A 15,702-nucleotide genomic window follows, 5' to 3' on the forward strand; every position below is an offset into this window, starting at 1 on the left:
TTATGTGACCAAGTTAGTGATACAAGATCCATAGTTTGACTGCTCAACTATACATAAACAACGTTGACTAAATGGTCTACTTGTCCAGGCATAAGCTTAAGGGAGATTAAGCCTAACGTTTTGTAAATGTGTATGTGCAGATCGTCAATCATAATCAAGTGCGGTGTGTTGTATGTACAGTTCAACTACTGTTAAAATTTATGGTCTAAAGTTGACAAAAGAATGTCCAGTTACCAGTCACTCGCAAAACTGGAGTGGCATTATGGTAATAACACCGACAGTCAGGCAGCAGGCTTATCAAGCTTACAAGGAGCCTCTGATGTAGTGTTAGGCATGTTATGTAGCTTTAATTCCAATGCAATCACGTGGTATTTTCAAACAGCATACTTAGTTCTAGTTCTCCTGGTGTTTGGCTTACTCTAAAACACAGTCATGCTGCGTACAGTTATATATATAAGCGCAAACCTTGAAATTAGTGTCTACTTCCGCGTCTCGTGATCGCGAGTAATGCAGTGTTTTAATGAAAGTACACTTTGTTCTCATTTCTAGCCCTGCGTTGATAACAGATTTAGTTGTTTTTCGACCCCTGGATACGATACAACATGGCGAAGCACAAGGTAATTAATTTACTGTGACCTGTAATTAGTGAAATTGCACAAGTGGAAAACATCATGAAAAGTTGTAATGTTTTAATTCTGTGGTAGGTTAGGCTATTTTAGTTTTTATAACGTTAGATGTATGAAGTAGGCCTACTTTCCTCCATAGGTGTACAAGGATTGGGTGGAACTTCCTTTGAATAAAACTATTGTGCTCGAACAGTTTATTTTTGCAGCTAGGTTTACATCCACTCACTCTGTAAAACCCTTTTAGGCTTTGAAACCAGTGTTGGAAAAGGATAATAACTTGCTGGATATTTGTCATAAATTTTATTTTTTTATCTTTTAGCGTTTGGAAGAAGAAGGAGATATGCCGGTACATTTTGTGAGCACGAAGTCAGTCGTTTTGCGATTTCTCTTCGGTTTAATATTCATCGCTCTTCTGGGCACAGCTTGTGTTCTTCTTGGTTATTACTTCGGTTTCATCGATGCATTCAATCTTAGTAGGTTACCAAACAACACTTTGAATTTTTTTATTAATCAGTAAATTGTGGCTTGTTGGTTGTAGGGATATTTGAATTCTGTTTTCGTTGTTGGGGTAAATATACTAATTTTGGCCAATAGGTTTGCCTCTTGTGGCACGTCTTTGTACCTACGGACCAGTCCTTGTTTTGACCGTAACTAAAACAAAAATCCCTTAAACGTGCTTATATAAACAAAACAGTTTCCACTCACATGAATTTCGCCGGTGATATGTGCAACAGTGTGTACGGAAACAACAGGGTTGCTAACTATGTCTAAAATGCTATGTTCGACAGACAACCCTACCGATCAAACGCCCGTCAGTACGACTTCTGCACCCTTTACTCCGTATGATCCAGTCGCCTTTGCGGAGCCCGTGCCTGGAGAATTTTTCGTAGGAGTTGGTCGGGCCGATGTTACTGGACCCATAGCCCAAGTTAACATGGTAGTGTAAGGTGTTTGTTTATATGCTCTCACGATTGCTCGTGCCTATAGATTAGAATAAGCGTGGTAACATATGTTCACGTGGTTTAATGTTCAGATAGAAATCAGATAATAATTAATACTTTATAAATACTGCCTTAAAACTTTAGCGGTGTTATATTCAAGTTGGTACTCTATAGGCGTACTTAGTAGAAGTGTAAAGCAAACTTAACATTTTCTAGGAGATGTTAAGCGACAGTCTTTTTGAAAACTGTTGTACTTTTAGATGGGATACGCAAATCCTGCACAGACCGCTGCCGGTTTGCATTTGCGTCTTTACTCACGAGCCTTTGTTGTCGCTGATTCGTCGAACCGGTCACGTGTCGCGTTCGCCACGGTTGACTGCGGAATGGGATCACAGATTATCAAACTGGAAGTCGTGAAGCGCCTGAAAGCTATGTTCGGAAATAACACGTACGTGTTTTGTTGAAATGGAAATTAGATAGACGTGAAGTTTGTAGAGCTCTTCTGGCAAATGTAATTTTATTCCCAGGTTTCGACGTCCTATACAGGTCGTCTTCATCAGGGTAAATAACACTGAATGCCATTCAGTCGGAACAAAATTACATTTGTCAGAAGAGCTCTACAAACTTGACATTATGCCTGGCAGCAATAGCTTATACATTCCAATACAAGTTTGTGTCATTAGGACTTTATTCAGGGGTCCTGTGTACTAACATATAATGCCCGGGTTCAGTTACCTGGCTTATTAAACGAATTGAAACAAACTTCTACTGGCTTTCATGTTAGACCCACACAGTGAAGTTGAAGCGCTGAAAGTTTCGTATGAATACGGAACCGATAAATTGTATTTAAATTTTAACTAGCGCAAAATTCGGGCTTCATTAAACCTCAAACAGACTTGCTGACCCTTGGTCTAGATCAGTGATCGGCAACCGCCGGTCCGCGGCATGGTGCCGGTCCGCAAGAAGTCCGTTACCGGGCCGTTACTATTTCAGGTTAAATGCTTTAAAACATTTTGCCCATGTATCCCGGAAATTATTTACTAATTTAGTCGTTTTCATTGCTGAATATTTGTAGTTTTTTTAAGAGCGGTCCGCGATAAAATTTCGGTTTTAAAAACGGTCCGCGGTACAAAAAAGATTGCCGACCCCAGGTCTAGATCACCCAATTAATTAAAATCGGAAATCTTCTGATAGTTACACAGAGCGGAATGTGGTAATTTCGGGAACTCATAGCCATTCTGGTCCGGCCGGATTCTTTCAAACTCTTTTACCGGAAGTGACGTCATTGGGAGCTGTGAAACAGACGACAGACGCGTTTATTGACGGGATCGTGAAAAGTATTGTGCAAGGTAAAAAATGTAAACTTGTAATCGTGTTGGAGTATTATGTGTATAGGCCTATGTTAAGGGCAAAAAGTTGTTTGGTCAATTTGTTCTGCGTGCCATTCCTCTAACTTGATGTCTTGTGCAATTTCGTACTATTTGCAAGAAAAAGTTTAAAATACGGTTTCAACGCACAAAAAAGTATTCTGCGCAAAAAATAAATCCAACATTAATTGTAAATGGTTCATGTAAAAGGCAATTTTTTTGCTCAATGGTCAAAATGTTTTTATTTTTTAATTGCCAGCGCACACAACTTCAAAGAAAGGACGTTTGCGACTTGGAACTGACGTAGTCACAGAAGGAAATATTAATAGAAGTCCCTATGCTTATCTCAAAGACCCGCAGAACGAAAGAGACCTGTAAGTATACGTTCTACTGCGGCATTGATTTTTTGTCTATGCCTTGCTGCAAGAAATACACATTTTTGTACTGCAATATATAAATTGAACGTGCAATTTACTTACATGCAGTTAACCAGAATCGTCGATGTGCATATATAGAAGCGAAAATTGATATGTGAAAGTAGCTTCTAAAATGAAATATTTACACATGTGTTTTGTTTTATTCAGGTACAACTTTAACACCGAGCAAGATATGACCCTACTTAAGTTCGAACATGAAAACGGTAATTAGATGGATAATAAAATACAATAACAGAGCATCAGTTGAATAAACCAATGAGCTCTGATATGCTAAAGCAAATCTGTCTAATTCAGACCTTCGCTGTTCGCATTTGGTTTGCATGCAACTATAAATGAGTTAAAACCGGAAATAATTACGTCACTTTACACCAAACTTTTGGGCCAAATACGTTGTTTTTTAATATTTATCAACAGCCTCTTCCCTTAACATATTTCAGTTATGCGCTTTAACCATTTGCGTTTAACTGACCGTTTTTTGTACTTTGTAAAATTGTAAACCCAAGTTTATATGAAAGGGCAACCAATTGGGATGTTCAACTGGTTTCCAGTACACGGGACAAGTATGAATTTCAGCAACGAACTGATTAGTTCCGATAACAGGGGTAGAGCTTCCTCGCTATTCGAGAAGATGATGAGAAAGAATGGGGAAAATATAAGTGGAAACGTAAGATTGTTTTGACTTGTTTGACGATTTTTGAATGCCTTTTTATTTTCAGGAGACAACGGATTAGAATGTCATATTTGACAATGTATTTTGTATTCACAACACAGCTTTTCTGATCGAAATACATAAAATAATACAATATGAGAATGGGTGACTTGAGATTTGTCAGGATTTCAACCTTATTTCATTGGATGACTTTGACCATGTACCTTATATGATGAAACCCGCTTCAAGTTTACCTGCAGTCATTCCAATATTTTTGGCCAAAGCAAATAAACTATGCACACACATACAAAAAAAAACGTTTTTAAACTAATTTGTGTACAACAGGCGGCCTTTCTATGAGGTGACGGTTAATAATTTTAGTTTTTTTTGTAAACATGGGTAAATAAAGTATATGTGGTTGTTCTTTAGGGTAACAGATTTAAAAAGGTTAATAACTGCTGCTCTGAATGATAAAAAGTATGTCCTAGTCAATATAAACACCATACGTTTTAATTTTGTTTGCAACAGGAATCGTTTGTTGGAGCATTCGCATCTGCCAATCTCGGCGATGTTTCTCCTCGCACTAAGGGGCCGATCTGCGTTGACAGTGGTGAGCTTTTGTTCTGCACATATAAATTTGTTTAAAAGATGTCCATTGTTATCATGTTGACTGTTGCATTTAAACAAAATCATTTCTTTAAAACCTTTGAAACGTACAGTTTGTTGTTTTTGTAGGTTGTTTACAATGGCTCGGCATTTCGAATATAAATTGCATTGCGTTTGAGTTTCTACACATAATAAAATACAAGATGAAAGTTGAATTCCTTTAATAGGGTTAAATTTTTGAAACAAAAGAAAAAATAAATATAAACAAAAATTCTTTCATGTACCTTATACATCTGTACCTACGATTTAAAATCATTTCAATTTTGTATCATTGCAACAATGCACACTGCACAGCTGGCATTTAAGTAAACACTCGATCTGTTGGCACCAAAACGTTTGTTGTTTTTCATCAGGAACCTTTGTCCCTCACGTGATGCTCACAATGCAGCCATGACATGCATTTTTGTACAGTTGACTTAATTAACACAATGGTCTGTGGCAGATTGTTTTGTGGATTAAGCTCATTTGCCAAAATCCAGTCTTAACAAAAAGAAAAATAGCAAAACGTGATTGGTTGCAGGTCTGTCATGTGACTTTGCCACATCGACCTGTGATATTCCGCCACGTGTCAAAAACTGCGTCGCATTTGGTCCTGGCGTCGACATGTTCGATTCTACCGACATAATTGCTAAAAAGCAATTCGACACGGCTTCTCATATCTTTAACAAGTAAGTTTTTTAACATACATAAATAACTTAATTCGCAAAAAACTTGACACCTTAAACGAACAAAAGTGAAACATCTTTGCATGCATGTTGTTCGTCAAATAAAAAGAATCCTTTTATCTACGCAATATTCCAAAAGTTGATGATGACAAATTATTATTTTCGTAAACAGTCAGCTGTTGTTAAATTGGCAGCAAAGAAAATGAAATTAAATGAGACTGATAAGTTTAGATACATTATAGATTTTTTCAGCTACTTCTTTATAGTCCAACGTTTTTACTTTAACAGATCAGGTGAAGTTTTGGATGGTTCTGTGGGTTGGGTGCATCAATATGTTGACATGACAAAAGCGCCAGTAAAAATGGACGATGGCACAACTACATACACATGCAAGCCAGGCATGGGTTACAGGTTTGAATCAATTGTAATATTTTTGGGTCCCCTTCTAAAGGGGACACATATTGTTTTAGTCCGTATTTTTTTTTCTTTTTTTCTTTTTTCTGTCTAACGCTGGTTTGTGAGACGCGTTTGGTCAAGAAAGAGTGCTTTAAATGTATTCAAATTTGGACAGATGTTAGTTATTAATCCAAATTTGATCCTCCTGAAGTTTGACCCCAAACGACCCAGCGGTTCACCCACAGGCCCCCAAAACGTATTTCTTTATAAACGGCTATACTTACTTAAGTACAGCATCTCTGAGTGATATGCTTTGTTGTTTGGTGCAATATAAGGTATTTCAAAGAATTTTGTATCTTTTTTTCGATTCACCCACTTTCACCCCTTAAACCCCTAATTTTTCATTTCTGTCTAACGCTGGTTTGTTAAATGCATTTGGTCAAGAAAGAGTGCTTTAAATGTATTCAAATTTGGACAGATGTTAGTTATTAATCCAAATTTGATCCTCCTGAAGTTTGACCCCAAACGACCCAGCGGTTCACCCACAGGCCCCCCAAAACGAAAAAAATTAAAAACGGCTGTGCTGACCCAAGTACATAATCTGTGGGTTTCATGCTTTGTTGGTTGGTGCAATGTAAGCTATTCTAAAGAATTTTGTAACTTTTTATTGGATTCACCCATTTTACCCTTTAAACCCCAAAATAATAAGTTTTAGGCCCAAAATACAAGACCTAATGTGCTGAAATGTTAAACAATTGTTTGCAGTAGGGTAATCGTTCAGTATTTAAAATTTTGCCTTAATCGGCCAAATAGTTACTTTTACAGCCCATAATATGTGTACGCTGTCAGTCAGATAGACGCCTCAACTCTCAAGGGAGTAATTCGCTTGTTTATAATAAAGCCGGGTGAATGCAGCGGGTGTGCTCAGCTTGACGTCCGGACGGTCGTTTTACGACACAGTCGTGTCGGTAATTAGAAATCAGCTGTTTTTGCGCAGCATGCTAAGTCGTTTTATTACGTTATCAAGATTAAATTAAAAGTCTTTTTCCCGTTCTTATTTACTGTTTTTTTTGTAACTATATAACAATAATGATGCAAAAAGAATACGGACAAAACTTTTAAAGTTGGGTTATTGTAAAAGTTGGTTAAGTTTTTCCTTAAGAATCTTAAAATAACCAGGATGTTTGTTTACCGTAAATCCACACAAACGCGCGTGTGGGGACCCATTCAAATGATGTGTATAGTAAATTGGTAAATATCGTATAGAATATATAAAATGGAAGTATATCAGAAAGCCACCTTTCTAGTTTATTGTGTATTTTGAATATAACTGCATTTAAGGTCTAAAAATTTTGATAAGGTTGTGTCATCCAATATTTGTTTATGATACATATTCCCTACGCCAGTGGTTCTCAAACTTTTTTGTGTTGCGACGCCTCTGGAAAAGTTTTCTGGACTTGCGACGCACCAGCAAATAAAAGTTAATGAGGGAACTTATCAATAAACTGTTAATTTAAATCTATTAAACAGCATTTAGAGAACAATTTTAGCCTAACTGTTTTTCGACAAAGTTATAAAACTGCACTCAACAGTCAACACTTTCAGTGCACCCGGCAATCACGTGCGGGCTTTTGTTAATTGTTTCAATTACACAATTGCATTGTCTTGTCTGCTGCAAGGCCTCAACAGCATCAATAACGAATTACAATGAAAGTAATGTTTCAACTTACGCACAATATAAACTGATGCACAAAAATTTACTGCTGCAACTCATGCACAGTAACTACTTCAAACTTTGCTAACAATTATACGTTATAACTACCTCAAGCCTTTGCTACATTGTTATGAAGCAAGACTCCGTTCACATAATCAAGTTTAATGCCCGCCAAGCGTCGCCCCAGACACGTGCCTATCACGCACTTGCTGCTTGTACTGTTTGGTCTCGACGTACATTGACGGACAGCCACATTTTTGATCAAAAACTTTTGAGGTAAATTTACGTCAATCCGCACTCTACGCAAAAAGCATTTGGACGCAGATATACGTCAACCGCACTGAAACCTCATTTAGTATGAGATAAACTGAGTTTAAACACGAAACGGAAATATTCTGCGACGCCCTTGGAAAATTGAAACGACGCACCAGGGCGTCGCGACGCACAGTTTGAGAACCACTGCCCTACGCTATCGGCGTTTTCGGCACCTTATTCAAATTCTGTAGAATCTATTCTGTATAACAGCACGAAAGCCGGTTCAAACCTGAAATACACACAAAAAACGAAAGAAGGTGATATTCAAAATGTCGTACCCGACCTAAAAAGTCCAGCTAGAATATTTCGGTCTTGCTGTGATAGATTTTCTTCATACACTTCACAAATTACCTATCCTTAGTAGTGGGCTGTTTGGTTTTTAGTTTTGCTGCTGGTACAACAGACGGGGCAGGTGCGTTCAATTTCGTGCAGAGCATGACAAAAGGCACGTTGCTATGGGATGCAGTGCGCGATGACATAATCGTGAAAGTGGTGTGTTCCGAACCTCCGCCTGCCGAGTATTATGACTGTCACCATCCAAAACCAGTCTTGCTTCCAACTGGATGTAAGTGTTATACTTGACATTTTGTACTTCACTTCTAACATTCAAGATATTAGGCAAAAAAGGTTATTAGCACAATCAGGCCTGTTAGAGACACTATATTGAAATCTTTCCATCTCCAGCATTTCAATTCATTTGAGAAAGTTTTATGTATTTTAACTGAGTTGACAGTATAGGTTTAACTGATTCGATATCGCGTGTTAATTTGTGCACTGTAATGAACCGAACGATACAAACTATAGCCGTACGGGTGCATTTTCAGACATGGACAAACCGTACGCTTGGCATCCAACCATCATAGACATACAGATGCTAAAGATCGGACAGTTGATTATTATTGCTGTTCCCGGCGAATTTACAACCATGGCTGGTAGAAGAATCAAAGCTGCTGTAAAGAAGGAGGCCGCCCAACATGGGCTACCCAATGCCAAAGTAAGGAAAATACAACATTATGACAAAAAAAAAACGAAACTTTCGACAAAAAATATAGCATTTGGTTATTTATAAGTATTGTTTCTGTTGCTTTGGCGTTAAAATGAGGATTGAAATTTTCACATTTGTTTTGCTTATAACCAGGGTTTCCATACCGTCCTTATTTCTAAGATTTGTCCTTATTTTGAAAGGCTATGTCTTAGAAAAGTTTGTTGTCCTTATTTCTAAGAAATGTCCTTCTTTTGTCTTATTTTCAACAATTACTGGTCAAATTCCTGCTACAAGTAAAAGTAAACCTGAGCTGTTGTGAGATGTACGAAGTATTTTGTACGAACAAAAAGTTGCTGGAATAAATTGTTTCTGGCTAAAATGTTGCATATGGTAAGTCGCGGCTCGTACAAATGCAAAGATGTTCAAAAACGTTTGTTTGTTTCGTACGAAAATTTAATTTTTCGGTTGTTCTTATTTTTGGTTTCAAGTCGATGGCAATCCTGCTTATAACTTTAGTCCAATTTTTTTTTTTCGTTTAGTAAAACCCGATAACTAAGCAGCAACTGAAATGTCAAAGGCTGGAATTGCTAGTTGAATTACACTAAGTTTTTGATCGAAACTTCTGAAAAGCTCATGTGCCGTTGCATCCGTTGATGTAGAAAACTAGGATAAGCTGTCTCACGTTAACGGTGTATTTGAGAGACGTTTTGATAATTCTGCAACATGTTTGTTAATTGGGCAACTGTGTTTATACCCATTACCGAAACTCTAATACAGTGGTTCCCAACCTTTCGTGGGCCATGGCCCCCTTAAAGTAACTTTTTGCCTCGTGGCCCCCTTCAAGTTACCATGTAGGACCTGTGGCCCCCTTAAAATGTAGCCTAGATAGCAATCTCGCGTTGGAATGCGGTATAAATTTCTTATAGAGTAACAGGTCTAATAGAGTAAATGAGCGTGATAAACCTCACTAGAGACAAATAGTATGTGAAATAGTCGATTAAAATCGGGAATAAAGGTAAAGTGAAAATGACCTTTAGTGGGTGTTTTTTGTGAATCTACGCCCGTGGCCCCCGGAACACAGCTCGTGGCCCCCCTGGGGGGGCATGGACCCTGGTTGGGAACCACTGCTCTAATACATCATTACTTTTGTTTAGGTGGTTTTGGCTGGTTTATCCAACGTCTACACCCATTATATAGCAACACCAGAGGAATATACAGCGCAGAGGTACGAAGGCGCTTCCACTATATACGGACCCAACACCTTCACTGCATATTACCAGAAGTACTCCAGTCTGGTACAAGCCATGGTGCAGGGAACCCAAGGTAACTGCATTATATGGGAGGGGTTACTGAGTGGCAACACACGACACGGGGTTACTTAAATTCATTCCACGCGTATTTTAAAGAAGCTGTTTTGTGTGAAATAAGTGTGATGTTTTGTTTGAAAACATTTTGTTGAAAACACACGTATGATAGCTTTGTGATGTTTTGCAAAAAAATGTATATTTATTGTTTTAGAAGACAACAAAAAGTAAATAGTTAGAAATCGATTTTATTTGCAGAAAGTGCGTGTTGTTGTAATAAATCCCATTTAAGCGCAATGCACTATTATTGGTTTGATGATTCACACTTCTGTGTATCTTGAAATCATACTTAGAAACACCATACAGGAAACAGATCTGTCCATAAGTTTCATGATGAAAATAAAGATAGCCGATAGTCACTGAGTCACTGATGACGGCATAAGCATTTGACGCAACATTTGAACAATAAAGCATGTCACTTTTTAAGTCTATTTGGGCCGTTATTTTCCTCAAAATTTTCCATTCAAAATACTCACATATGCAGATTGATACAAAAATACCACTGCACATTGAACTTTTGTTGTTTGTCATTACTTTATGGCAACATTTTCTGAACAGGTAAAGTCGACCCAGGTCCATCACCAGCCAATATTCTTGACAAACAAGTCGAATTCCTTCCACCACCCAGTCCGGACAAAGTACCCTCGGGAAAATCATTTGGTGACGTAGTTAGTGACGTCAAAGCCATGTACGCGCAGAATGACAAAGTGTCTGTGATGTTTTACGGGGCCAACCCTAGACACAATATGAAGGTTAGGGTTTTTACGTTTAAGACGAGGTATAAAGACTAATAGGTGTTTAAAGCAAAATTAGTAATATTAAGTTGTGTTTTTTTTGGTTTTTATGAGTTTATTTGTGGTAATCTATGCAAACTTCGGCTTTAAAGATTGTAAACAAGCCACAGTAAAAGTTGGGTTTGTTACTTTTACAAAAAGATTGGTTCCACGTATTTGGCTATACAACAACTGGTCAACGGTAGTATGTGGAAAACCATTCTGGTCGACACTGATTGGGAAACAACATTCGCTTGGAAAGACGCCGCGTTGAAGACGTCACCCAAGACCGAGCGCAACGTCATCACGGCACTATTTGACATCATTAGTCGTACCACTGGCGCCGCCAGTTTTGACTACGAGTCGGCAATGCAGCTGTATGAGCAGGAGGGGTCCACGTTGACACCCACTCTGCGTGACGTCATAAGGCGGGCGGGTTCTAAGTAAGTGTTACACCTTTAGCAAAGAACTAGTTAAGGTGCAAGTGGTATGTAGTTTGATAATATGTTTTTCGCTTTTCTGCTCTTAGCACCGCTAGTCGAAAAAACTATAGGCGAGTAATGCTCTTCCAGCAGTTTTTATCATAAATATAATCGACGTTTCGGCGTCCCATGCGAAACGCATCCAATAGGTTGGCATAACTTGAATAAAAAAATGTCTTGTACAGCCAACATCGAAGACATTCTTACGTCAATGATAGTTTTCAGAATGAAATATCAAATTCGTCAACCCCATTCAAACAAAAAACATTTGTCAACAGTAACAACGTTATTTCGCTTTATATTTTTGACATTAGTTACTTTTTAGGCATTTGTCTAACTCTGTCGACACTGGCCTCTTCCAATTCAAAAGAAACTCTGTAAACGCTGAGGCTCCGTCGGTTGAAAGTCACGTGACAGTCGAGTGGTACATTCCTGCAGGTCAACAGAGCGGAACGTACCGTGTTGCTTATTTTGGTGACCACAAGACAGGAGAAGCCTCTCCTACGCCGTTTACCGGATATTCGAGTCAGTTTAAAGTTCAAGCTTGAGGGCTATAAAGAATATATTGGCATACTGATTGCAATTTATTTTCACGATTGAGTTTTTCTTTCTTAATGTATACCTTTCTGATCAAATTTGTCTCTTTCTTGTCTTGAATTGTGATAATAAGCCATACAGTCAGTTTGTACAGTAAGTACATTATATGCACGGCTTTGCATAGTAATAGTGGTTCCTTAGAATTGAGCAGTTTTTATTTTCAGATAAAAAATTAGAAAACATAATTTGTTTGCATGTTTAGTCGATTGTTAATCGTTTGTACTATTATTGACTATAAACTTTTCAATACTTAAAACTATAATTTATCCGCAAAAGTCTATGCGAAAGTTATTGTGTTTCTTAGCCTATTAAATTCAAACGTAAAGTTACAAAAAGGCTTTGTCAATGCATGAAAAGTCAGCCAAAACTTGTTGTTTAATAGAGGATCGTTGTTTGAATACAAACATTGGTTGAACATATACACTTGCGGACATAATATATTGAAAAGTTTTGATTTGTTTTCGCATAACTGTTTATTTTTGCGGGCAAACTGTCATGCATATTTGTATTCCTCTGTTGCCAATCACCAATTGCTATGTAAGTAATACTTTGACATTGAAGTTAATTTCACTGTGTTGCATTTTTTTTCTTTTTGTTGTCCAAATCAGAGTTATGTCAAAATTCTGTGCCTTTATTATATTGGAATAAAGTACCAGCGATCGTTTTATGCTTTGTTCTACAACTGAAGATATTAAATGTGTTCAAAATGCAAAACCAAATAAGTTATTTGTATTACTGTAAATCCTGGTGCACAGGTCAGTATTTTGCGTCAATCTAGGCCAGGGGTCACCAAACTCCTTTTACTGCTAGCCGGATAAGTTCAATTATGATTCGCGCTGACCGCATAGTTTACATGTCCTTAGTGGTGTCGTTTTTCCCAACTTAGCCATCGAGGCCATTTTTATAAGGCCGCCGAAATATGGTCTTTCTACAGTCTCATTTAAAATATGGTGATGCTACTGTTAAATTGTACCTTACGATCAATGCTTGTATATTAGATTACAAGTAACAAAAGAAGGTAACTTTATGCACAATAAACACTTGTAGTGTTTCCTGAAACGTATAGTAAACTGGCTCTGTATCAATCCTGGGCGTTGTAATCCCATGAAATATTTTTGTCACGTAAGAAACGTAGTGGGGTGGTGAAAACCAGTGGTGCATTGGCCACATACTCTTTTCTTATTGTCAAATTTCCTGGGACCTGTACTGTTTTACAGGAGTCAAACCAGAGCTATAAGGTTTGAAGCTTACATTTTGAATAAAACGGGGCTAATTCGAACCAGAATTCACACCGGGTAACATTTGTAGGCTAACCAAAAAATGTGCAAATTTAATTTTATAGTCTTGACGTAGGCTATACACAAAAAAACTATCGTCATGTGGCAAACAAAAAATTTTAGGCTAATGTACTGGACAAATAAATGAGACTACAAACTTTTGAAGCGAAGATTAACACTGTATCATTCTTCCAACGCTTCGTTTTACAAACATTTCGCTACCCGTGCGCGGTCGTTCGATCGCCCTATTATTTACCGATCATTCCTGTGCAATCAAAAAGCAAACAATAAATGATTAACATGTCATTAACACAAAAACATGAGGTTATAAAACGAAGTGATTGCCTTCAGCAGGAGGAACGAACTTTGATTTTCTTTCTTGGTACTGTAACGTTTTCGTAGTTTTGATTTCATAAAGATGAATTATTTTTGGAAATTCTGTTTAAACACAAAATCAACAATTAATAAAATAAAAACTAGAATAGTTTAAGTTATGAGGTTCAGAAAAATTATTTGTAATATTTTTGCAGCAAGGTCTGCTTGATTTGGTGGAGTGTTCTCGAAAACGATGAGTGAAAAGGTTGAAATGGATGTAAGTACAATTTACAAAGCAAAAGTCATACATTTACGATCCAAAATCATAATGCTTTGTTTGTCAATAAAGTTGCGTTTAACAAGGTAGTGGCAAAATGTAACAAAAATGTCTGCTGTCGAAGGAATAAAAATGTAATGTTGACGTGAGAGTATGTGTAAAATCTTAATTAGTCAAAATCATTTTTTATTTCAAAAAGTCACAAAAGTGTAACGTGCTTTGTTAAGAAAAGTCAATAATTGATTACATCCCTGCTTGTGACTAACTTCCTAGTATAACAATGGTTCATTTAATATTACCATTTTCGGCCAGGTAAGCTCTTGCGGGAGTGGTGAAAGCGAGATGGAATCTGAAAAGGAGGTGTATGGAACGCACGGAAGTAAAACCTTTCTCATCATTATAGGAGCCGTCGCTTTAGTCGTTGCTATAGTTACAGCCGTTCTGGTGGGTTACTTTGTGGGAGTTGAAGGCATGTCACCTCCCAGTACCTCCACTGCACAAATCACAAGCCCCACATCTACTGCAGCAACTACCAGCACGAAGGCATCAAGTAAAACTTTGTTTAGGTTTTTACCAAATCAGCAGTATTTTTTGACAGATTACGCAACAACTGTTTTTTTAAAGTGAATTTACTGTTCTTGTGTACTTTTAGCAACTCCTGATCTGCCTGATTACCCAGACAACGTTTATTACATCGGTACAGCCCGCACTGACATCACAGGTCCGATAGTTCAAGTCAACATGGTAAGATCAGGGAAAGAATTCGCTCATTTTTATCAAACAACGCGCGAGTCAAATTTATAACTGGTTCGTTTGCGACAATATATGCTTAAAACGTAGGTGTTATGCATATCAATGGGGGGATATGTTTTTAATACAACAGTAACCGACAAACCTAATATTCAATTTACTATGGAAGAGAAACAATTAAACCTACATACAATTTTTGTGAACTTGCAAATCCAATGCTACAATTTCAAAAAACTTTATTGATTGAAAGTCTGTCAATCTAAACACATTAAAAGCCACAAAGATAATTTAGCTACATCTATGTTCAAACATTGTGACGTTAATACTCAAATGTCTACCTTGACAGGCGAACCCTTTTGATAAAAGTTTTCAAAGAATTGCGTTGTGAGCCATTTTCACCTTGTTCTTCAACTGGTACAAAAGCACATTTACTTTTTTTTCTCAGATGGGATATGCGCATCCGGAACAAGTAGCCAACGGTCTTCACACACGTCTCTACAGCCGTGCCTACGTCATCGCCGACAACAAGCTTCAATCAAGGGTGGCTTTCGTTGCCTTTGACGCCGGTATGACGTCACAGCTAGTTAAGCTTGAGGTGATAAAAAGACTAAAGGAGAAACACGGAAACATGTAAGTGTACCAATCTAACTGCCTGGTTAGAAATCGTCTTTGATCAATGTATTAGCGGACAATTAGGCTAATTGGTCGAAATGTGTTTTTTTTAATATTTGTACATGATTTAGGACTTTGGTAAACGTTAAATTGATGATGTTTTACATTTATTTTTAACATATCATTTCGATAGTGGAAATTGAAATGTCACATTTAGAGTAAAGATTGATAAAACAACTCTACAGCTTTTTAGTACAACCGTTTAACCTTTAAACACAGGACTTGACTTCGCAACAGGGCTTACGGCAAGAATTTGCACAATGTGCGCCAAAATGTGCAGGTCGAAATGTGCGCACATTTTTCGAAAATGTGCAGGTGCCAAAATGTGCAGGTCAAAATGTGCAGGTGCCAAAATGTGCAGGTTAAAATGTGCGCACATTTTTCGAAAATGTGCAGGTCAAAATGTGCAGGTGCCAAAATGTGCAGGTGCTAAA

General features: G+C 37.6%; 1 protein-coding gene across 1 annotated transcript; it reads left to right on the forward strand.

Moving 5' to 3' along the window:
- The first annotated feature begins 527 nt into the window (after positions 1–527).
- Positions 528–12,641, forward strand: LOC145233463 (neutral ceramidase-like). Its single transcript, XM_080098189.1, has 17 exons — positions 528–617; positions 946–1,099; positions 1,415–1,563; positions 1,828–2,015; positions 2,762–2,916; positions 3,194–3,308; positions 3,519–3,574; positions 3,887–4,035; positions 4,549–4,630; positions 5,207–5,354; positions 5,640–5,762; positions 8,160–8,341; positions 8,601–8,770; positions 9,916–10,084; positions 10,684–10,877; positions 11,061–11,341; positions 11,706–12,641. The coding sequence occupies exons 1-17, from the start codon at positions 603–605 to the stop codon at positions 11,926–11,928; spliced, it is 2,553 nt and encodes an 850-aa protein (XP_079954315.1). The 5' UTR covers positions 528–602; the 3' UTR covers positions 11,929–12,641.
- Positions 12,642–15,702: the final 3,061 nt, after the last annotated feature.

Source organism: Phallusia mammillata, chromosome 6 (assembly GCF_965637545.1).
Source record: "Phallusia mammillata chromosome 6, kaPhaMamm4.hap1.1, whole genome shotgun sequence".
NCBI lineage: Eukaryota > Metazoa > Chordata > Ascidiacea > Phlebobranchia > Ascidiidae > Phallusia > Phallusia mammillata.

What these genes read in the sequence shown, in the direction of transcription:
- LOC145233463 (XM_080098189.1), top strand. An exon ending in CGTGAAAAGTATTGTGCAAG is followed by an intron (nt 2,917 to 3,193) that starts GTAAAAAATGTA and finishes TTTAATTGCCAG; the next exon opens with CGCACACAACTTCAAAGAAA. An exon ending in ACCCTAGACACAATATGAAG is followed by an intron (nt 10,878 to 11,060) that starts GTTAGGGTTTTT and finishes TTTTACAAAAAG; the next exon opens with ATTGGTTCCACGTATTTGGC.